The following is a 21,968-nucleotide window of genomic DNA, read 5'->3' on the forward strand; positions in this document are numbered from 1 at the left end:
GATCTAATCTATTTATTAGGGTTTAAAAAAAACAAAACAAAAACAACAACACTTTCTTCCAGATCCATTTGGCTATATACTGCATTTGTTTATTGGTCTGACGTACGAAACGTGGCTCACATACTTAAGTAACCTGTTACTACCTGGTCATCAGGAATCCTATTTTCTGCTTGTGACACTCAGTGGTCTGGATCATCAGAAGACTCTAACCTATAACCACCATGGTGGTCTCCATATGCCAATGGGCAAGGCTGGTGGGAGTTGCAATCCAGAAATATCTGGATAGCACCATGTTGGTTACTCCAGCATGAGTTGAAAAACTTGTATTGGGGCCAAATGTAATATTTTATTACTTTCTTACCCCCTAGTCCTATAATCTCCATATTCTCAATATCATAAGACTGGCCTTTAAAATATTGAAGTAATAAAATCAGAACTTTGTAAAACCAATTTGTAAAACCGCTTTAACCACAAGCACTTAAATTAGAAGCTTGAAGAAAACATACACACACACACACACACACACACACATACACCCCTCAAGGGATTCCCTTTACTTTCCTGTGCTCCAAAAAAAGTATATTGAAATTAAAAGATCCTTAGCTTAAAAGCCTAATCATGAAGAACCTCACACAAGCCTGTTCCTTTTACTAAAAAGCCACTGACAAATACCTCCCCAGAGTAAAGAAGGAATCGCAGGAGATCCTGGTTCCAACTTTCCCCCATTTAATCACAAGGCACGTGTGTGTGTGTGTGTGTGTGCGCGCTAGCACAGGCATTATTATTATTCGTTTATACACAAACACACAAGCCCAAGAAGTCAGCAGAGGCCAGAGAATTATGTTCTAACTCCCAGATGGGCCAAGAGCTACTGCTGCCCTTTACCCTTCCGCACAGCTGTCAATCCAAGTCTCACCTTCATCGACCCCTTCCCTAAGGAGATGAAGGGAAGAACAACGGGCGACACTCTCCCTGCACCCTTACACTTTCCAGTATTGCGATGGAGAATATCAGTTTATGCACTGGGGGATGGGATCTCAAGCCCCCTCCTCTTTGCATCCATATGCACACACAAGCAAGCGTAAATGCGTGGAGGGACACGCGGAACAAAGGCTTCCCCGACGATGGCGCTACAAAGACCACGCTGCTACCACTGCTGAACACAGACTGATGTCACACCGTGAGAAAACTAGACGCTGATAAACACGCACCTGTAGCAAAGGGAGTGGGTGGGAGAAATCGGAGTGCAGCGGGGAGGTGGGGGGGTGACCGATCTGAAACCTCCCCCCGCCCCCCATCCTACAAGACTTTCCAAAAAGAGCTTGCAAACGCGCGCGCGCTGCCCTCTCCCCCAGCGCCTTCCGGAGATTAAGGCAGAGGAGCCGCGGGTTTTGCTCCTCCGCCTCGCCGGGTGTTTTGGAAGATCTGCATCTCTGCGAAGAGAGAGGGAGGGAGAAAGAAACCCGTTTCCCGGGTCCCACGCAAACACAACCCTCCATTGCCACCCTCCCTCTCCCTCCTTCCCGGCAGCTCCTTTGTGTCCATCCCTCTGCCTCCATCCATCCTTCTCCGCCTCTCAGCTGACAAGTGGCCAGTCCGGCTTCCGAAGCGCTGGGAGAGCGGGCACAAGCCCGGAGGAGGAGGAGACGGTCGCCTCCTTTCCCAGCCCGGCTTGAGAGATCCCCGCAGCCCCGATCCCCCCGCCCCCTGCTTGCAGCCAAGAGCCGTCCTCCCTCGGCGCTCTCCTTCCCGCTCCCGACGCGGCCGGCATCGCTCGCCGCCGATCCCTCCCGCCCGCCGGCCACGTACCCCGGTCCCCCCGCGCCGCGCTTTCCTTACTCGAACATAGCCCAAGGCGGCCGGCGGGGCGGGCGGCTCCCCCCTCCCCGCCCGGCCGGGATGGAGAGGCGAGCGCTGGTCCCGGCCGGCGGCCCTGGTGCCGCGCAGAGGAAGAGGAAGGAGAGGCAGGCCCCGCGCTCCCTCCGTCCCTCCTCCTTCCTCGGCGGCGGCGGCCGCCCCTTTCGTTGCGCGCACCCCCGGCGGCTCCAGCCCCGCGCAGCGCGGTAGCGAAGGCGAGCCGGAGGGGGAGGGGCCTGAGCAGAGAGGAGGCGGGGGGTGCGGGGAGACGAGCCGGGATTCCTGGGTCCGCTCTATTCCATGCACGCACGCACCCCAATAAAGAGGGGGGGAGCGGCCTAGTTAGGCTAGCAAAGCAGGCTGGGTTCTCGTGGGGTTCGTTTCTGGATCAGGAAGTGGATCTGGGAAGCTGGGTTCCTGGCCAGGGCCAGAGAAAGTTAGGGGTGTAGCGGACCGGGGCTGGCAGCCCGGACTCCTGGGTTCTTCCGCTCCCAAAACGTTGCGGGCGGGGGAAATGATCAGGCAGGCCTGGGGAGTCGCGTTGACCTTGAGCGAATCAGTGGGACGGCAGCGCATGTCTTCCTTCGGTGGAATCAGAATTCCAGGCTGCCTTTGCTGCGCAGCTCGGGAGAAGAATCCATTTTTAAAAAATAAATAAATCTTATGTTTTGGATAGTTGCCCAATTATGGAGGCTGCTGCAAAACTGGGAAGAAGACAGAGTGTGTGTGCCTGCGCAAAGTGTAAAACTATTGTTTCTGTATAGTTAATTCTTAACATTAAAAATGCATCAACAAGATCTCAGATTTAGTTATACAGTGGTTAGAAGACCAGGTTTCAAAAGCAGAAGCAACTCCTTGCCCTTTATTCCACAGAAACTGAGTCTCCAGGAATGGTTTGACACCAGCAATTAGCCAACCTCCACTGCTGGGAATGAGGTGGGTGTGGGTGACACATTAATTCCTTAGTCTCCATAACCCACTGTAACTGAGTGAAATAAATGCCTCTTTCCCCAGTGAACCCCTCCTTTTAGGAAGCTGCCTTACACAGAGTGAAACCACTGCCCTTCATAGAATCACAGAATCGTAGAACTGGAAAGGACCACCAAGGTCATCTTGCCCAACCCCCTGCAATCCAGGAATCTTTTGCCCAACGGTGGGCTCAAACCCAGATTAAGAGACTTATGCTCTACCAACTGTGCCCTCCAACATGGTGCCCTCCAGATGTTGTAAATGAAAAACTCATTAGACTACGCCAGCATGATTAATGATCAAGGATGATGGAAGCTATAGTCCCAGCATCTGGAGGACACCACATTGACTACCCCTGACTACTACTGACTGGTAGAGGCTTTGCAGAACATCAGGCAAGGGTCTCTCCCAGCCCTGGTACCTGGAGATGCCAGGGACTGATCACTGATTCTCTTCCATTCCTCAGTTGTGAACTTTAATTGTAGGCTCCTAGAAGCAGATGCCTGTAATATAGTGCCATGAATTCGCAAATTCATGGCACTATATAAATAAGTCCACAAATACATTTTCAGCATTAAGGTTCAGCCATTCCAAATCAAACTTAAGATGCTACATTTTCCTTTTTTTTATTCTCAAAAGGAATGTAAACATTCTTTGCTAGACAATTGTATTGCTTCTTTAAGCTGTCATTATCCGACAACTGCCTCTCCTTATGTGCAGATGATGTCTTAAATAGAACCGGAACCCACATCCAAACCTACTTCCTCCAGCCATTGTTTATATGACACATCACTGCACTTCCAGCATGCAGCCATGCACTTTGCGGTATGCACTGGATCAGCTACTGGTGTCCTTCCCTTGCCAAGCAGTTATGTACTCCTAGGAATAGTTAAACATTTTTGGTGCACTTTTCAAAACCAGACCCTTTCCAAGACACACACAAGCCTCCTGACTCATTTCATGGTGGTAGACAAACGCAGGGCCTTTCCAAATTATGGAATTTTAAAATGTGCAATAAATGTACAGTACTCATTCATGGGAGAGCTGCCCAGACATTGTCTTTGAGGTCATTGTTGGGGAAGTGAATTTCCCAGCATTGAAATGGCACAATTTTGTTTCGGAACAAATAGAATTCCTCTGCTACATACACAGGCACACACATATACAGACTGGCACCTGCCTTCCTTGGGTTGCTGATATGTGCTTTGGACTGCCCCCTTAAAATAATTTTCTGGCCTAGTAACTCCAAGCAGGCCAAGGCAACTAGGCCTATTTAAATTTCCTACAATGCCCCTAGACTTGCAACATGGTGCTATCAGCTAAGCCTGCCAGAGCCCATTAATAGAAGAGGGGGGTCCGCCAGAGCACTTTGCCCAGAGGGTCTCCTCAAACATGGAGCCAGTACGTCATACACACACAGAAACAGCTTGTGCAGCCATTGTACTTTTTGAATGTGACTGCCTAAGATGGGCCCAGAGGAAAGACACAAAGAGCATCTCTCTGAGTCAGGGCCCTTGCGGGTGATACGGTTCCCCCCCCCCCATTTATGCAGGGGCATGCTGACACCATTTTGCGCTAGTGCCTCTTTTCATGCCCTTTCAGATGTGGCAGCCATTTCGCACTTGTGCCCCCACGCCCGTAGCAGCCATTTTGTGCTTCGTCACCCCCCCAGGACAGCCATTTTGTAACGCACCTATAGCACTTTCTCGGAATTACTGATGTGCCTCCTGGTCGAAAAAGGTTAGCAGGCCCAGAACTCTGCCAACCAGGTACATTCAGCATTAGAGGCCTTGCTCCGTGCCTCCTTACCTTTGGAGGTTGGGTTGGCTCAAAGCTTGCTACTAGGGCACAGAGCCTATTGAGTATGAGCACCAGTGGCACTTCCAGGCTACCTGCTTATTGAGCAGTCATGTTGATTTGTTTGCATGGAGATTAGGTGGTGTAGGTTTGGCGATGTTGCATCAGAGCAAGCTTTATCCCATACAGTTCCCACACTTTGACTTTTGGGGATGAAGGTTTGTTGCACAAGACCTTCCAAGCAACTATAATTACACAATCTGAATTTGACATCAGACAAACGCTCAGCTTCCCAAGGAGAAAAAGAATATGCATGGAAAGAACAACTACTGTACAGTACTGTACATGGTTTTGCCCCATCTGCTTTATTTATTTGGCTTCCACTGGCAGTGAGAACGGGATACTGAACTAGATGGGCCTTCTTAGGTTCTTGAATGGTATTTTAGTTTGGGCTCCAGTATTAGCATTCTAATATCGACTATGTTTTATGCTTGTTTGCTTATCTTACCGTCCTTTTTAAAAATGTATTGCAAGCTGTTGGGGGGGGGGAAAACTTTGCAGTCAAAAAGTGCGGGTAGACATTTTAAAAATTAGATCATAAGAAAAGACCCTCCATGTCAAGCCACAGGTCCATCTCACCCCAGCACCTCACATTCTCAAAGTGACTAACCTGAAGCCCCAATAAACAGATAGATAAACAAATGAACAAATATAGGAGGTGAACAAACCACCGAAGTAGTTGGGGTTTTTTATAGCATATTTTTACACTTTGGGGGCTGAGCATCTACTTTTTTAACATTTGCAAACACCAGATCCTGTTTTCTTAAACCATTTTTTCCTGGATCTTGTGAAAGGAGGGAATTTTTTGAAGTGTGTTTCTTTTTATTGCTCACAACAGTAATTACTGATATTGGCAAGGGAGGAGAGTATCTCCATCAAGCACCCTTCCTCTGAGGATTATCGCTGCTTTCAAGCCAGTTATCCAAGGGAAGAGCAGCGTGGCAGGAGATGCTGTGTCCTCCTGACCTAGACATTGTCACCAACTTTGCTCCTGGATCTGATCTGGCGGGGGCAGAACAGTGTTTCAAGGGAGGGGCTGCCCTTTATCAAAACTGCCCAAACTGCCACAGCCATTGGCCACAACTTCCAAAAAACTTGCACTAGAACTTGCTTTCCCCTCCTCCCTCCCATCGCCTTTTCCTCATGTGCCGTATCCTTTTAAATTGTCTGAAAGCAGGGCCTGTCTTAGGACTTATTTTTGTAAGCTGATCCAAAAGTCTTTTCTGCTAAAAGGGGTGTGTGTGTGTGTGTGTGTGTGTGTGTCTGTAAAACACTGCAAATAAATAAATCTAATTGTAAAACCTCAGACAGTAGTGCTGTCTGTGGCAAACGTCTAGGACCCCATTCAGCAGAATGAGCAAAAACAACCCCCACCAACACAAAAAAACCCCAAAACAGTAAGCAGTGTTGAAGTGTCAGGCGCAGGAACCTTTTGTCCCTCCAAATGTTGTTTAAATTTGTATACCGCCCTTCACCCATAGGTTCATGACAAAAAAAAATGCAAAATAAAAACAACAAAATGCATAATAAAAATAACAATGGCAAACCAATAATCCCCCCCCTCTCACAATACATTTAAAAGGGCATCGGATGTCAAATCAGCCAAATGCCTGGGGTTGTTGCTGAACCACAACTCCCATCAACCCAAGCAAACATGACCAATGGCTGGGGACAGTGGGAGTTGTAGTTCAGCCACATCTGGAGGGCAGAAAGTTCACCACACACCTCAAGTAAGGGGGAAAACAGGTGTGGGAGTAATATCTCTAGGTCCAGAGGCTAAAGCAACAGGTGGGGCCTGTAGTAAAATACCTCACCTCCTAGCAAGGCTTGTTTCTCCTTCGTTGTGCTAGCTGCCCAGCCATCTCCTCCACTGGGATTACATAAACTGAAAGAGCTCAAGGCAACCATTCTACCCGACACCCACTCGTTTTTCCGTTTTCCTTTTCCAACGGACACTCTGCGTTCTGTGGCTGTTGCCTTTGTGAGCAACATGCTTATTCTTGGGAGTGTGCATCTACTTCCTTGATTTAAAAAAAACAAGCAAACACGAAAGGCAAGGGCAACCCTCATATTCTCGGCCTCTGCCAAAAAGGCTCCCCTCAAATCCACTAGTAACGCTTCCAGATAAAAGCAGGGGTAGCCAATTGGGGGGCCTTCCAGGCTTTGTGAATTATAACCCCCATTACCCTTATTTGGCCTTTCTGGCCTGGGCTGGTGGGAACGTAGTCCAACCAAAATCTGGACGGCACGACTATTGACTGCCGCTGAAATAAAAGGCATTGTGCAAGGACTTAACAGACAGATTTGGGCAGCCTGTGGCCCTCCAGATCGGGGGCTCACGCTTCCCATCCACCCATCAGAATGGCCGGTGGGAGTTTGGAGCTGGTGGTCAAATGCAGAATTGGATGAGCAGGAAGATCTTGGCTCTGCTTCTGCCCGGCACGTGTCCCTTCAGTCCCAAAAGAAAAGTGAACATGGAACCATGTTTGCTTTGCAAGCCAATAAACCCAAAGTAAACACAAGTCGAGATTTGCCTGGAAGCTTATCAGACATCCATGGCGCACGGGCACACGTCATATTGGCATTACGCCAGCAACGCACCGTTTCCTCCGAGCATTTGACAGAATAGATCAACTTGTTTCCTGCCCACCCCCCACATTTCCGTTAATAAATCACCCACTGTTTGCACGGAAAAGGACGATTCAGGACAGGACAAAAGCAAGTACTTCTTCACTCTATGCAGTTATAAACGATGGGATTCACTCTCACAAGATGCCTCGATGGCCACTGACTCGAATGGCTTTAAAAAAGGGTTAGATACACTCGCAGGGAATAAGGCTATCAATGTTTCTAACCTCCACTGTCAGAGAATTAGTAGGCCTCCATGGGAATTAGGGCTGTGCCCCAAATTATGCCAAATTCCAAATCCCCAGCTGAGTTAGAGAACCCAATTTTCCAGGGTCTCCTGGAGTGATCCAGGAGTGTCAGGATGCAGGGTGCCAGGCAGGAAGGACGTTTAAGCCGTGCACACCTGCTCCCAGCAAGGGAACACAGGTACATTTGTCAAACCGAACAGGACTGAAGCTTCTGCTCAGCAGCAGGAGAACGCAGAGGGCAATACTGCAGGCTTCAAGGGTCTGCTTCCCCACATGCCCCAGAGAAGACGCTGGAGAGCAGAGCTTAGTGGGATTGGCCCTGCTGCCCTTCACAGTATAGGGGGCGAGGAAGATGCAACAGAAGCTCCACCCCCTAAATTGATTTGGGGCTGGAACCAGGTTTGTGCGCACAGCCCTATGGGAACCACAAGTGGGGAGTGTTGCTGTTGCTCTCAGGTCTTCTTTACGGGCTTCCTAGAGGCATCTGTTTGGCCATTGTGAAAACAGGATTTTGGACAAGATGGGTTCTAATATTCCCGAGTCTTTTATCCCCTCTTTGTTTTACCATGTGTATGCCAGTGTTAGTGAGGGAGTCTGCATCCTTTGAAGAAAGAAAGAACAACATGTTCTGTAACTGTTAAGTTATTGAGGAAGGCGTCACTTTGCTTGGGCTCCTGCCTTCCATAGTCCCTTCAAAGAGCTACAGGCAGAAGGTCACATTTAAGTCTACTGCAGCAAACACTGCTAAGAGTCTTGCGGCAGATTTAAGACTAATACAGTGGTACCTCGGGTTACATACGCTTCAGGTTACATATGCTTCAGGTTACAGACTCAGCTAACCCAGAAATATTACCTTGGGTTAAGAACTTTGCTTCAGGATGAGAACAGAAATTGTGCGGCGGCAGCGGAAGGCCCCATTAGCTAAAGTGGTACCTCAGGATAAGAACAGTTTCAGGTTAAGAACGGATCTCCAGAACGAATGAAGTACTTAACCCGAGGTACCACTGTAAATGTATTGCAGCATAAGGCGTTGTGGACTACAGTCCATCTTCATCAGGTGCGTGAAACATTATCCTGAGTTACAGATATATTTACACATGATTCAGGGAGGGAGATTGTGAACAGTCAAAAGGGAGCAAAATGCAGAAAGCAGGTGGTGATAACTGCATGAACAGCAAACATATACTCAAACATTTTTGCTTCTTAACACAGGCCTCCTCGTATTTGTAAGCCAGTTATCACATGTAATGCAGTATTTTAAAAACTTTTCTTTCCGTTCAAGGATTGACTCCTTCAAGGGACTGGCGTAACATTTAAGAAACCTTTCTTCTGTACCAGACTATTGTATTGGGATAAAATATAAAGCATGTGTATATAAAGAGATGGGAGAGCAAATGCTGTGCAGATGCATCTCTTTCGGACAGGGGTCTGTTTTTGTTATTGTTTTCAGCTGCAGGTTGGACATGAAAATAGAACAAGCAGCTTTTCCTTTTCCAGATGTCACTTTGGCGTTGCAAGAAAAAGCTCTTAAGAAATCTAAAAGGGGTATCCTTTTGAAGTACCGGTTTCAACTACAAGCTGTCACCACACCTTGCTGCACTCCGTGTCTCTTCAAAACAGTTCGGAGGGGGGAAATCCATTCCTGTCTTTATTTAACTGGCCGCCGTGTTGTTCAGGGTGAAGCGATTCCCTCTAGTGACAAATGATGTCCAAAGCAGCTCAGACGGGAGGAAGCTGTGCCTTTGCCTACACAAGACCTTTTGGGCACTTTTAAATGCATGGACGTGCTGTGCTCTCCCACCACTGAGCACTGCAGGGCTCATCTCCCCATTCTGAAAAGACAAACGGGACCCCCCAACAAGAGCAAGACTGGAACATGGGCCAGAGGTTCCCTGCTCATTTCCACTGGCGATCCCAGGACCTTCAGCCTGCCAAGTGCGTGCTCCATCATAGAGCTAAAATCTCTCCATACCTTTCCTTTCACCGCTGGAGAACAGATCCAGCTACCCCCTCTTTTCAGGGGACTGATTTGGCTCCTGAAGCAATCTGTTCTGCTTCCCCCTGAAAAGAATCCTTTGCTTTTGGTGGCAACAGCAAAGAGAGAAAGGAGGAGGTGGGAAAAGTCCAGAGCGGTGGTGGTGGTAGTGGTGAAACCTTCCCTTTCCCCAATTATCAAATTGATCATATGAAAGTGTGCATGCTCAAGTGTGGGGTAGCTTCACCTGCCCCTGGCATGCAACCCCCAGAGGGTTAGCAAAAAGTGAATGTGGGCCCTGAGCAGCCCCTTAAAAGGCTGGCCACCCCTGTAGAAAACTCACTTAACAGTGTTCCCTGTTAGGCTTAGGAATAAATGCTACGTAAGAGTTGGCCATGAATAAACTGTGGGTGGTGGTGGGGTTTGAGTCTTAAGGCGAGGGTAGTCTTGTATCCCCACCGAAGAAGGGAGCAACTAAAGTCCTGGGTAATTATTTATTCACAGGATAAATCTCACACACCAACACCAGATACCAAAAATGCCCCCGCCCCCCACAGACTGAGACCACCACCTCCGTCTCCATCCTGCTTCTCCCATCTTTTTATTTGTAGAACTCGTGCTCCTGTTCGTCTTTCTTGATGACAGTCTTGTAGGCCTTCTCAAAGTCCTTGGCCAGCACAATGTAACGGTTCTCCCGGACAGCCAGCATGCCAGCCTTAAGGAGACAGGAAGGAGGGGAGGAAGCATGAACAGGTAACATCAGCAGGAAGTAAAAACTAAAAAAAGGGGGAGTACTAACCGCTGTCTAACACGCGATACTAACCTCCTGGCAAATGGAGTTGATGTCGGCTCCTGAGATCTTATCCGGCCGCGCCACGTCTGGAAGCAAGAGTGAAGGAATGAGCAGGAGCAAATGGGCCCTGTGTGGCCGTTCTAGAAAAGGGGAGAAGACTGGCCCATATGACTGCAAAATCCCCCATTGGGAGCTGCCACCTTTCCCATTGAAATGAGAAAAGTTGATGATCAGCAGCTGCTAATTTTGCATTTATTTATTTTTTACTAAGGGCAGCACCTGCCAGGTGCGATGCAACGCTTTCCATGGAAGTAGGAGGTTGGCAGCGGAAGCTGGGAAAATAGTCAGGCGACAGGTACACCCTAGCTGCCAACCCCTGTACTCAAGGATGCTACAGTTACAAACAGTCCAACTGGCCTCTTGCTCTTCACTCCCCTTTATTTAACAGCATTAAATAAAGAACTGGTGGCCCCCCAGATGTTGTTGAAGTCCCAACTCCCAACATTGTGGCCAATGGCCTGGGATGATGGGAGTTATAGCTCAGCAACTTCTGGACAGCCGCAGGTTTCCTGCCCTGGCTTTATAGCATCAGCTTGCTCCCCATATTCACTGCCAGAAGGATTGGTGGGTAAGAGGGGTATTTTACCATCCAACTTTAAAAGACAAGAAATAAGTTCAGGAAACTTTATTCTGTTAGTAGGTCAAGGGGGGGGGGGGCGACACACAAATATCTCTTAAGCTCAGCTGATTGGCCATTCTTCTAGTCCCCCTGCCCTCCACCCATTTCTTCCCACTGCACTGTCCGGAAGGATACAATCCTCCAGATCCACCTCCTCAGACAGGTTCATCTTGCTGGTGATGGTGGTGAAGATCAACCGTTTTTGGCGCCGGTCCGGCAAGGGAAACTCAATTTTACGATCTAGGCGGCCTGGCCGGAGCAGAGCAGGATCCAGGGTGTCTGCTCGGTTCGTGGCCATTATCACCTAGAAGGGAGCCAAGAGAGAACACCATTAAACCCAACTTCTGGATGCAAAAAATTAATGGCAGGCTGTGAAATTGAGTTTGGTAAGTTAAGTGGAGAAAAGCCAACATTTGTTGGAAGCCTTTAGGCAGGGATGGAAACTGGTGGCCTTCCAGATGTTGCTGGACTCCAACTCCCATGAGGCCGGGGCCCAAACTCAGGGATGATGGGAGTTGTAGTTTGACAACATTTAGAGAGCCACAGCTTTCCCCATCTCTGCTTTAAATCCAGAGTTTATGGTAAAGAGGGGAATTGCCTTTCCAGGCCACTCAACACCTCCCCCCCCCCCGCTGCCCAACACAACACACCTTGACGTTAACATTCTGGTCAAAGCCATCCATCTGATTGAGTAGCTCCAGGAGGATGCGTTGAACCTCCCTATCAGCTGTAGAGAGACCAACAAATTTATCAGCTGGTGTGCCCTGGAAGAGAGAGCTGCCCTTTCCTTTCGCCATATCCAAAGCTGCTTTGCGCTACCAACCCATCTTCAGGGATATCGTGCAAGCCTGGAATGCACCACACTGGCCTTTTAAGCCATCATTCAGAGAACCTCAGGATTTATACAGCTGTCCAAGTTTCAAGTCCTCGTGACTGCAGAGAAAAGACTGCAGAAGTCTCAGCAGTGCCCACTGGGGGATTTGGAGGATACGAGACCCACAAACAAGATGCTGCGGTATAGAGTCTGCCTGTCTGGCATTCTAATCTGACAGCCATGTCCTTTTACAGGATACACCATTCCAGTCTGCCACTACAGTTTTCCATTCTCACCTACCCACCAGGCTGCTGAGCATGCTCAGGATTTACTGGGCTGTTTTGAGATACTCTTAGCTGTGGGTATATTTCTGTAAAATGTGAAGTTTCTCCAAGCCTGCTGCTACCCTCCTTTCTTCTCGTGTGCAGTTGGGTGCCGTTTGTTTCCCCATCCCTAGTATACAAGGACAGAAAAGCAAGGATTTCTAGTGGTCTCTGCCCATTTCCATTGCTGGGGATTGAACCAGGGACCTTTCTGCATGCAAGGTGAATGCCCTACTGCTGAACTTACAGCCCTTCTAACCCTCCCTGCTTCTTCCACACCCAGCTGCCATCCTATTTCTTGCTCAACAAATCCAAATTTGCAACCCCGACTGCACAAAATAAAGTGATTGCCCACACAAAATATGCCCGATTCACACAAGTTGAAGAATTTGGAAAGAAATATATTTCCCCCTAGCAGAAGCATTAGCCTCACCTGGGCCAAGTTTGTTGTTTGGCTCTCATAGGCCAACCATATGCAGAGGTCACTAGGTTCAACCGACAAAGAACTACTGAAGCCCAGGGTTCTAGCACATTGTGACACTGCAAGGTTGGAGCAACACCTAGAGGAGGCAGCAGGAATTGCAGCAGCCCTACCCAGCCGCCAGGACTCAGGCAGAAACTAGGGGTTACGCAGCAAATGCAGGATTCCCAAACTTATATTTGCTGCCTAATACGGAAGAGGGAACTTCACCATTTCCCCAATCGCTTGCTGGCTGTTTTTATCAGCTGGGGGTGTGTGGAACTTCCTCCAGGTGGTATTTCCCAAATATATTTGAGGCTACAGCAGAGGAAGAGACTGGGAAGCAGGACTGCTGCACTGGCTCTGATGACAGCCCAGCCCCCTTGCTCCTTCTGTCCCTGAAAAGTTTCTATTCCTGCTGGTCATTATAACTTTAATAAATGATCAAAGTTCATTTGCTTTCCTCTTCCCTCCCCCATCCCATTTCCTTTTATGCTGTGTCTGTTAAGACTGTAATCCTACGGGCAAGGACTGTCCTGTTTTTACCGATTGTATGTAAGCTGCTCTTCCCTAGTTCTTCCCTCTATTTAGGTGGCCACAGTTGCCCAGGAGCCCCCCGCCCCCTCTTCCCCCGTCACCAACTCACCTCCGGTCTGGGCATCGAAGCGCTTTGTGGCAATGGCGTCAATCTCGTCTATGAAAATGATGGCTGGGGCATTCTCTTTGGCCAGGCGGAAGACATCCCGCACCATGCGCGGCCCCTCTCCCAGGTACTTCTGCACAAACTCGGATCCTACTACCCGAATGAAGGCAGCTGGAGGCAAAGGCAGAGTTAGACCCAGCTCCTTTGGCATCCCTCAGTCTCCCAGGGAAACCCATCTTAACGGGGCCACCGCCTTGGGAAGACCAAGGGATGCCAGCAAACCTACACCCAACAGGGTAGTGACGTGTCCAAGGCAAGAGAACTGGTGCCCTGCTCACCTGTGGTGTGATGAGCCACTGCTTTGGCCAACATGGTTTTCCCGCAACCAGGCGGGCCGTACATCAGCACCCCCCGCGGAGGGTCAATGCCGATCTGAAAAAAGGGTCGAAAGGTGAGAAAAGAACAACAAAATAGGCCATCTCAAGGGCCCTTGTCACATCTCTCAACAGAATAAAACCCCACTTCCAAGTTGTTGCTTGAGTCTGCTGCTCTGAGTCAAGCTCCACAACATCTGGAGGGCCACAAGTTCCCCATCCCTGCCTTAGATGGTCCAGCCGCTACACCCAGAAGCCTCCCATCCATGCACCATCCACATCCAGATTTTGCTTCAATGATATTGTTGCATTGGGCACCGACTGGGCTAAGAGCTGGTCCAAGCACTGAGAAGGGCATGCACAAATAAATCTTGGTGTGCACCCATGTCAAATATCCAGAAATAATAGCCAGGAATCAATTTGGGCTCTGCTTGGGGAGCTCTCTCCACTGGCAAGAAGGCACAGATATTCTCTATATAAAGGAGCCCAAAGATTAAAAGGCAGAAGGTGGGGACGCAGGACTGATAGCTACCAGCGCATGCTACAAGGGAGGTTTCCCTTTGCTGTGTTTTTCAATCATACAGATGACAACCGACCCAGCTTAGGGCAGGAGAAAACACGTGTGCTTTCTTCTTTGTAAAATGAACACAGGCAATGCAATACGGAGGATGCAGTTCTCTCTGCAATTCCACCCCACCCACTTCCTGTCCCAAGCAAACAAATATTAATGGGAACCATTAAGGGTAAGGGCCATAGCTCAGCAGCAGAGCTTCTGCTCTGCATGCAGAAGGCTGCAAGTTCAATTCCTGGCATCGCCAGAAAACACTACAAAGGTCCCTGAGCTGAAACCCTTGAGAGTCATTGCCAGTCAGTGGAAAATAGTGAGCTTGACGGGTCAGTGGTCTGACTCAGTATATGGCAGCTTTCTAGGATCACTGTTGTTGAAGCAAGCGACTGCGAGCTTTCTAAAGGAAAAGTGCAGATAAATATAGATACATGAATGACAAGCCTATTTGTGCACACACTGCACATACTTCTGGCATAGAAATTTAGATCACGTACCTGTTTGTAGAGTTCAAAGTGGGTAAGGGGCAGCTCTACTGCCTCCCTCACTTCCTGCTTCTGAATATCCATCCCACCAATGTCGGCATACATCACGTCTGGTTTCTGATCTGCTCAGAGAAGGGACGGGACCTCAGGTGTTTTCCTGCCCTTGGATCTTTCTACCCTGCTACATTCTTTCAAGTGCTACCTTGATTCCACTGGGCCTTTGTCTTCATAGCCTTGGGCAGCCTTCCCCCCACCCCTGCCTGCTGTTTTGGACTCCAACTCCCATCAGCCCCAGCCAGCACATGCTGGAGCTCCGTTGGAGCACCAGTTCCAACATAAACCGCTTCATGCTCCTGGATCTGATGGGCAATGCAAGCACAGCTTGATCCAGCAAAAGGGCAACCAGGAGCTCACTTTAAGCTCCCAAGTGTTCCTTCACAGCCATACAAGTACCTGCCCTTGGATCTTTCTACCCTGCTACATTCTTTCAAGTGCTACCTTGATTCCACTGGGCCTTTGTCTTCATAGCCTTGGGCAGCCTTCCCCCCACCCCTGCCTGCTGTTTTGGACTCCAACTCCCATCAGCCCCAGCCAGCACATGCTGGAGCTCCGTTGGAGCACCAGTTCCAACATAAACCGCTTCATGCTCCTGGATCTGATGGGCAATGCAAGCACAGCTTGATCCAGCAAAAGGGCAACCAGGAGCTCACTTTAAGCTCCCAAGTGTTCCTTCACAGCCATACAAGTACCTGCCTGTCAGGTGTGCAGCAGGCACGTGGGGTTTGCAAGGAATGTCCTTGCAAGCCAAATTGGGACTTGCGGGTCTGAGGTTCCCCACACCAAGGACTCTGAAGGCATCCTGGAATCCCTGCCCATAGGCAGCCCATTAACAGGGCTCACCTCTCTGATCCAAGGAAGAGTTGCCTTACCTGACGTGAGCATCATGATACTGCTGTCGGCCTCAGGGGGCAATACGTCCACCAAGGCATTGCTGTGTTTATGCAGGGCCACAGAGGCGTTGGGCTTCAGCAGCTCCCGGTCAATGGTGCTCAGGATCCGGACATAATAGTTGGAGCCTGAAGTGGAGACACACTTATGTGATAAAAGACTGGAAACAGAGGCTGCCAGGGAGAAAATCCAGCTCTTTTTCTCAAGCTGCAATGTAAGGGGAGGGCTGGCACCCGCACTTGGCATCCCTGGGCAGCTGCCAGAGCCCCAGCACCCTGGCAGTGCCAAACAATGATACTTGCCTCTCTTTACTTCTCCCACTCTCCCCAAATCACACACACACACTGAGAAGTGCCAGGTCTCTGAGTCTAGCTGTCATTTAAGTTTCCCACAATTCCCCTGGCGTTGTGTCACTCGGGGCATTGTGGAAAATTTGAATGACAGTCCTCGGCAGTTCAATGCAGCTCAGAATGCTGCTGATTGCTATTAGCCACCACCACCTGGGGCACACAAACAGAGCAGGGCCCCCTGCCAGAGCGGACTGTCCACTGCCTCCTCAAACCTGGAGCTGGCCCATTGCAGGTAGATGGGCTGGAGGAAAGAAGGGACTGTACCTGTGGTGGAACCAACAATGGCTGTGTTCTGATCCACGGCCTCCAGGAACTGGCCAATGACCAGCGGAATGCTCTGGATTCGTTTCACCTCCTCCTGGGCGTGCAGAAACTCCTTCTTTAGGTTCTTCTGCTCATCTTTGATGTACTCCTCTTGAACTTCCAGGAACTCCAGCTCTTGCTGTAATTTCTACAGGGCGGCACACCAAAATCCTCCTCAAACCTCCTCCTGACCAGCTGAATTACCACTCATGATATCATAGGAACACCTAGGAAGGTGCCTGACACGGTCAGAGCACTGCTCCATCTAGCCAACCCTGACTAGCAGTAGCTACCAGGAGATGCTGGGTATTGAACCTGGGACCTTCTGCTCGTAAAGCGGATCCTCTGCCACTGAACTACAGCCTTTCTCCGTCTGCAGCGAGCACAGACTTCTGCATCCACACCACTGCCCCCTCAACACTACAACTATAGCAGACAAGCTGTGTAGCCAGGGAGGTTGGGAATTTCTGATCTTAAGAGTGTGAGATCTTCTACATACTGCAGAATCTGATTTATATCTTTTTTAAAAAAAAGAAAGTCACGGAGAAAACCTTCAGAAAGGTAGAATAATTATAATTCTTCCCCACAGACCTGAACATCTGCCTCTATGCCCTTACTGCCTCTTCTTAATACCTCTTCTGTTCAACTTCCTAGTCCTTAAGAAAAAACAGTAATTCCTAAGCAGCTAACTCACACTCTAGTCAACAACTCACCTGAGACCAATAATACAAAGACATTTGTTATATAAGGCGCAGTAACTCAAATTGTACACAGAATTCCCAGTGCCGTCACATTTGCTTAAAGACACTGCAATAATGGCAGTTTAGTTTTTGACCCCATTCATAATGATCCACAACAAGTAATTCAACCTCGCCTTGTGGAAGTAAATTGAACTATCCTGGGAGCTTAGGATCCAGACTGCCAACGTGTTCCTGTTTCCCACCCCTCTTCTTGAGCGAAGGACCACACAACAGCCCCCTCCAGCACCACAAACAGAGCGCTACAACCTCACAGCTGAACAAGATCACAAGACAACTCACCTTATAACGGCTGTACAGGTCCTCCACATCCTCAGCCTCAGGAACTAGGAAGGAGAGGCCAGTCTGAGGCCTCGAGATGGAGAGAGCTGGAAGCTCATCCTGGAATCAGGGAACACAAAGAAATGAGAACGTAGAGTTATCTGGGAAACTTTCACCTCCTGCACTGCACATGTCGCCTGGCTAAGTTGGGGGACCTGAGGCTCCCTAGATGTTGCTGCAGTAAAATGCCTGTCATTCGTAGCCATGCAAGCTCAGGCTGGTGGAAGCTGGGAGTCCAGCAAGGTCTGGAGAGTCACAGGTTTCTCATTTCTGTGCTACACTTAGCAGATGAATACCTCCCCTTCAAAAAAGCGATGCTGGGAGAGATGTTACAAAGTGGGAAGCCCTTCAACCAGCCGTTAGAGCAACAGAATCCATTGAGCTGATCGAATGACAGGGGAGCAAGCCAAAGGCACAGTCCAGGAAAAGGATGAAGTTTTGCTGCGGCCTCCTCCTACGCAGGTTTCATCAGAGACTAAGTTCTGCTACCTGTATCTATGTCGCAAATTCTGCGTGCATAATATTTTCTGCCTTAAACTGTGACTCGGCGGACAGAGAGAGACCCTCCAATTTTAAACACTTTAGGACAAATTCCAAAGACATACCTGTGCTAAAAACTTCCCCTGTTCGAGTCATAATAAATGTCCCGAACCCAGCAATGAGGACACGCAACTGGAAGTTGTTTTTTTAAAAAAATATATTTATTGACATTTCAAAGATTATACAACAATAATAAAAAACAAACACAAAAAATATAACCAAAATACAAAAATGCAAAACTAAAACAATTTAAAAACACATAAAATTCCATTCACTTATTTTATTTTAACTTACTTCCCAGACCTCCTCATACCTCCCCTTTTTGTATCCCAATTCAAATTATTAATTCAGCAAATCCTCACCATTAATTTTCACTTAATTTTCAACCTTTCTTTCTCCCCCCCCCCAATTTATCTTATTCATTACAGCTGAGAACCACTTAATTTCTAACCAACATCATTCTAGCATTCACTAATTTTATAGTATTTCCCAAGATAGTCCTTAAATTTCTTCCAATCTTCTTCCGCCGTCTCTCATCCCTGGTACGCAACTGGAAGTTTAGCTCTTTATTGGCAAAGAACACCATTATATCAGCTCCTAAGAGGTGAGAATCCCAGGCATCACTCCTGTTAAACAGCTAGCTAGGCATTGCCTTCCTCAGACCTGTGCTCCAGCCCAGACAGCTGGAGCAACTGTGTGACCATGCTAACCTCAGCACATTTAAACACCCTTGTGGCGTGCACAAGCAAACAACTTCTCCTGCATAGCATCTCCAGCTGCTCCTGTCACTTTAAGCCCCTTGTTGTCCTTGGAGACAGCTGGGGAGGGGATAGAGGAGATTCTAAGAGCTCCCATCTCTCTCTGGGACTGCCTCTTCCTCCTCTGCGCCTTCCTGCAACTCTTCTTCTTCCTCCTCCTCTTCTCCTGACTCTGACTACCAGGCCTCTTCCCCTTCCCCCTACCTCATGGGAGGTCTAGAACCCCACAAATTGCTGGCCCTTTCTCCCGGATCATCCTTCTCTGCCCATCCTTTGGACACCTGCCTATCCCTGACAATAAACCAACAAGCACTTTGCACAGTCCAAATCAACACGCTGATGTTAATTATTGTTGTTCCACCAATCAGACTGCAACACAATGCTGTTGCGTACCCCCTCCTCTAACAGAAGCTCTCTTGTTCAAAACTTCAGCCAGCCTGAAACAGAAGCCCAATAGTTCTGTACAGGCAGGCAGAAAGTTGCAATGGGGTGGGTAAGAGGATAGAAAAATGTGGGTTTTTCTCTCCCTTTCCTAAGGTATTATTTTCTTGCACTAGAGTACTCAGATTTGATATCCCCCTTATCCACTCCTCCAAGATGCTTATGATCAGTTGTTAGGGGCATAAGCAGGCAATACGTATTCCCTCTTCGTTCCCCATCTCAGTTTCCTTTTCTTCCACCTGCAACTTTCAGCTTCAGCGTTCTGCACATTCTGAAGGCTCCCTGGTTTCTTCAGTGGGGAAGGTTGATTAAAAAAAAAAAGATCCCCCCCCAACCAATTTATACTTCTAAGCGTCCAGAGCATCCTGATTTTATGGGCCAGGGTCTGTATCACTTCTAAACTAATTAGTATTCACACCACCTTAGTTTGCGTTTGAAGGGATTGTTGCATCTCTCTCTCTCTTCACACCTGCCCAGCAAGAAATGTGACAATTTTGTGCCCCAGCAGAAGAGGGGACAATCAGTACCTCTTTTTGCCTGGCCCCTGAAGATATGTAACCATGGTGCCAGTCGAGCCTCCAAAGGGAGAACATTTTGCAAATGAGGAGCCACTGTTGAAAAGGCCCCATTCTTGTGATGCTACCCTCTGGATCCACAGGGTCCGGATTGATTCATATAGGGAGAGGCAGTCCTTGAAGTACTGCAGTTGTGAGCCGTTTAAGGCTTTACAGATCAAAAGCAGCACTTTGAATTGTTTGTTTGTTACATTTAAGGCAGCATCTGACAACACCAGCATCTGCCGAACCACAATAAACATTTATTGTCTGTAAAAACCCACAAGCGAGATCTGGCAACACTTTAAACAAGAGCAAGATTAATCAGCAATGGGATGTAGTAGGAGAAGGAAAGCAGGAGTCTGACAGAGGAAACCTAAATATGTGTCTACCCAGAGAGAAGTCCCACAGGGGATGGGCCACAGTTCAGTGGTAAAGCCAGTGTTGGTGCCAGACTGTTTGCTCACTAGGCACCCACACAATAAATAAATAAATAAATAAATAAATGCTAACTTCAATGTTCAGAAACATGCTTAGTAGGAAAATTGGAAAGCACAAAAACTTAGTTCCGATAAATGTATTTTAAACTGCAAGAATAAGTAATACAACCATCTTTGATTGCCTTTCTCAAATACAAAAGAAAATGTTTTAGCACACAAATCATTTTTAACAACCTTGCGAACTGAGATGTTAAAATTCAAGTCTCTTTAAAAAAGCTTCCATTTCAGGCGCATCAAAATATCACTCTGCGTGCCTTCCCCCCTTTTCTAATTTTGTCACTGACTCCTTCGGGTCAAGTGCTGCCAAGCCAACTGTAAGCCTCTTTCCACAACATCCCTTGATAGTATGTATGCTTTTCTAAGTTCGAGAAACCGGGTTCAGAACGTACAAGTGAAACACGTATCAGGAATTCGTAAGATATAACAAAAAATGTAATCCGTCATTTTTTTAAAAAAAATAACCTGTGCCTCTCCAAGGCCGGTCAGTCAAATGGCCTCTCAGGCATACTACTAGCTGACAGCCTTGGGAGAAGCATCTGCTTTGAGCGCAGAAGAAAATCCCAGTTGGATCCCCAGGCAGGGCTGGGAGAGGATCCTTGCCTGAAACCCCGGAGAGCCTGGCCGCTGCCTGTCAGTGCAAGCAGCACTGAACTAGGTGGGCCAGTGTCCTGACAGGGCTGAAGGCACCTCCCTGCGCCCCTGTGCCCAATGGGGCCGACTCCTATCTCAGGGTTGCTACCTACAGGGCTTTCTATGGGGCCGGGGGAAGTGGGGTCCAGTGGGGCAAAGAGCTAAAAAGGCCACGGTCCTCCTCCTGCTCCTCCAGGGCCCCACCAGCCCCGCAGTGACTCGGCACCTCGCCCGTCCCCCGCCGGCCCTCTAGGGCTTCAGCACCGCCGCCTCGGCCCCAAAGCAGCAGAGACGGGGGGGGAAGGACGGCGAAGGAGGAAGATCCGGCCCGGCGCCGCCTTTCCTTCGCCACGACACGCGTCCCGGCCTCCCTTACCTGCGTTTTCTCCACAAGGATCCCGATCTCCTCCATTTCTCAGCTTAACAAGGCCAGGCTGCTCTTCGCCGCTTCCGGGGAAAGCTGCCGGAAGTTGACAGAGAGGCTGACGGGAGATGTAGTCCTTTTCCGAGAAAAGGGATGAAGGGGCGGGGAAAATAGCCGGCGGGGTGAAGGGGGGGGGGGTGGGATGATGCGAGTCGTAGGCCAGGCTGCCGCTTTGCAACCGGGAGCCTATTTGGAAACGGGACTTAGGGCAGGGGACTTTTCGGATTTTTGGATGAGGAGCTGGGGAGCCCCAACCGCATTTGGAGGCCCGAGTAATAATAATAATAATAATAATAATAATAATAATAATAATAATATTTTATTTATACCCCGCCTTCCCCAGCCAAGACCGGGCTCAGGGCGGCTAACAACCAATAATAAAAACAAGTTGATTAAAATACAGTTTAAAAGATTAAGATACAACATTAAAACATTAGGATACAGTCTCTTCATAGGAGGAGAAAGGAAAAAGAAAAAGGGGGAGGGAATCAAACTGGCTCCAAGCCAAAGGCCAGGTGGAACAACTCTATCTTACAGGCCCTGCGGAAAGAAATCAGATCCTGCAGGGCCCTGGTCTCATGAGACAGAGCGTTCCACCAGGCCGGAGCCAGAGTTGAAAAGGCCCTGGCTCTGGTTGAGGCTAATCTAACTTCCTTAGGGCCCGGGACCTCTAGGGTGTTGCTATATGTGGACCTTAAGGGCCTCTGTGGGGCATACCAGGAGAGGCGGTCCCATAGGTACAAGGGTCCTAGGCCGTGAAGGGCTTTAAAG

General features: G+C 48.7%; 2 protein-coding genes across 4 annotated transcripts in view; both read right to left on the bottom strand.

The window, feature by feature from the left end:
- Positions 1-6,654, bottom strand: part of GRAMD1A (GRAM domain containing 1A) — a 54,938-nt gene extending 48,284 nt beyond the window's left edge. The window contains exon 1 of one of the 3 annotated variants that reach the window (XM_083751055.1): positions 6,498-6,654. Coding sequence is in view for 1 of the 3 variants with exons in the window: in XM_083751054.1 (XP_083607180.1) it covers positions 1,840-1,847 (8 nt within the window). In the remaining 2 variants the exon portion in view is untranslated. Of the gene's footprint in view, positions 1-1,839; positions 1,959-6,497 lie in introns of those variants that run through there. The other 2 variants (XM_083751054.1, XM_083751056.1) reach the window with 2 other exon arrangements.
- A 3,458-nt stretch (positions 6,655-10,112) lies between these two features.
- Positions 10,113-21,297, bottom strand: PSMC4 (proteasome 26S subunit, ATPase 4). Its single transcript, XM_083751087.1, has 11 exons — positions 21,150-21,297; positions 17,312-17,410; positions 16,233-16,419; positions 15,600-15,746; positions 14,683-14,792; positions 13,585-13,678; positions 13,250-13,417; positions 11,657-11,733; positions 11,142-11,310; positions 10,358-10,413; positions 10,113-10,249 (listed from the first exon to the last, which is right to left on the bottom strand). The coding sequence occupies exons 1-11, from the start codon at positions 21,183-21,185 to the stop codon at positions 10,136-10,138; spliced, it is 1,257 nt and encodes a 418-aa protein (XP_083607213.1). The 5' UTR covers positions 21,186-21,297; the 3' UTR covers positions 10,113-10,135.
- Between the last annotated feature and the right edge of the window lie 671 nt (positions 21,298-21,968).

Source organism: Podarcis gaigeae (assembly GCF_964106915.1).
Source record: "Podarcis gaigeae genome assembly, chromosome: 8".
NCBI classification, from domain to species: Eukaryota; Metazoa; Chordata; class Lepidosauria; order Squamata; family Lacertidae; genus Podarcis; species Podarcis gaigeae.

Coding starts and splice junctions, on each gene's coding strand:
- PSMC4 (XM_083751087.1), bottom strand. CDS start 21,185: ATGGAGGAGATCGGGATCCTTGTGGAGAAAACGCAG. Junction 13,679..14,682: donor ACTTTGAACTCTACAAACAG/GTACGTGATCTA, acceptor CCCTTTTTTCAG/ATCGGCATTGACCCTCCGCG. Junction 13,418..13,584: donor AGTGGCTCATCACACCACAG/GTGAGCAGGGCA, acceptor CTTTGCCTCCAG/CTGCCTTCATTCGGGTAGTA.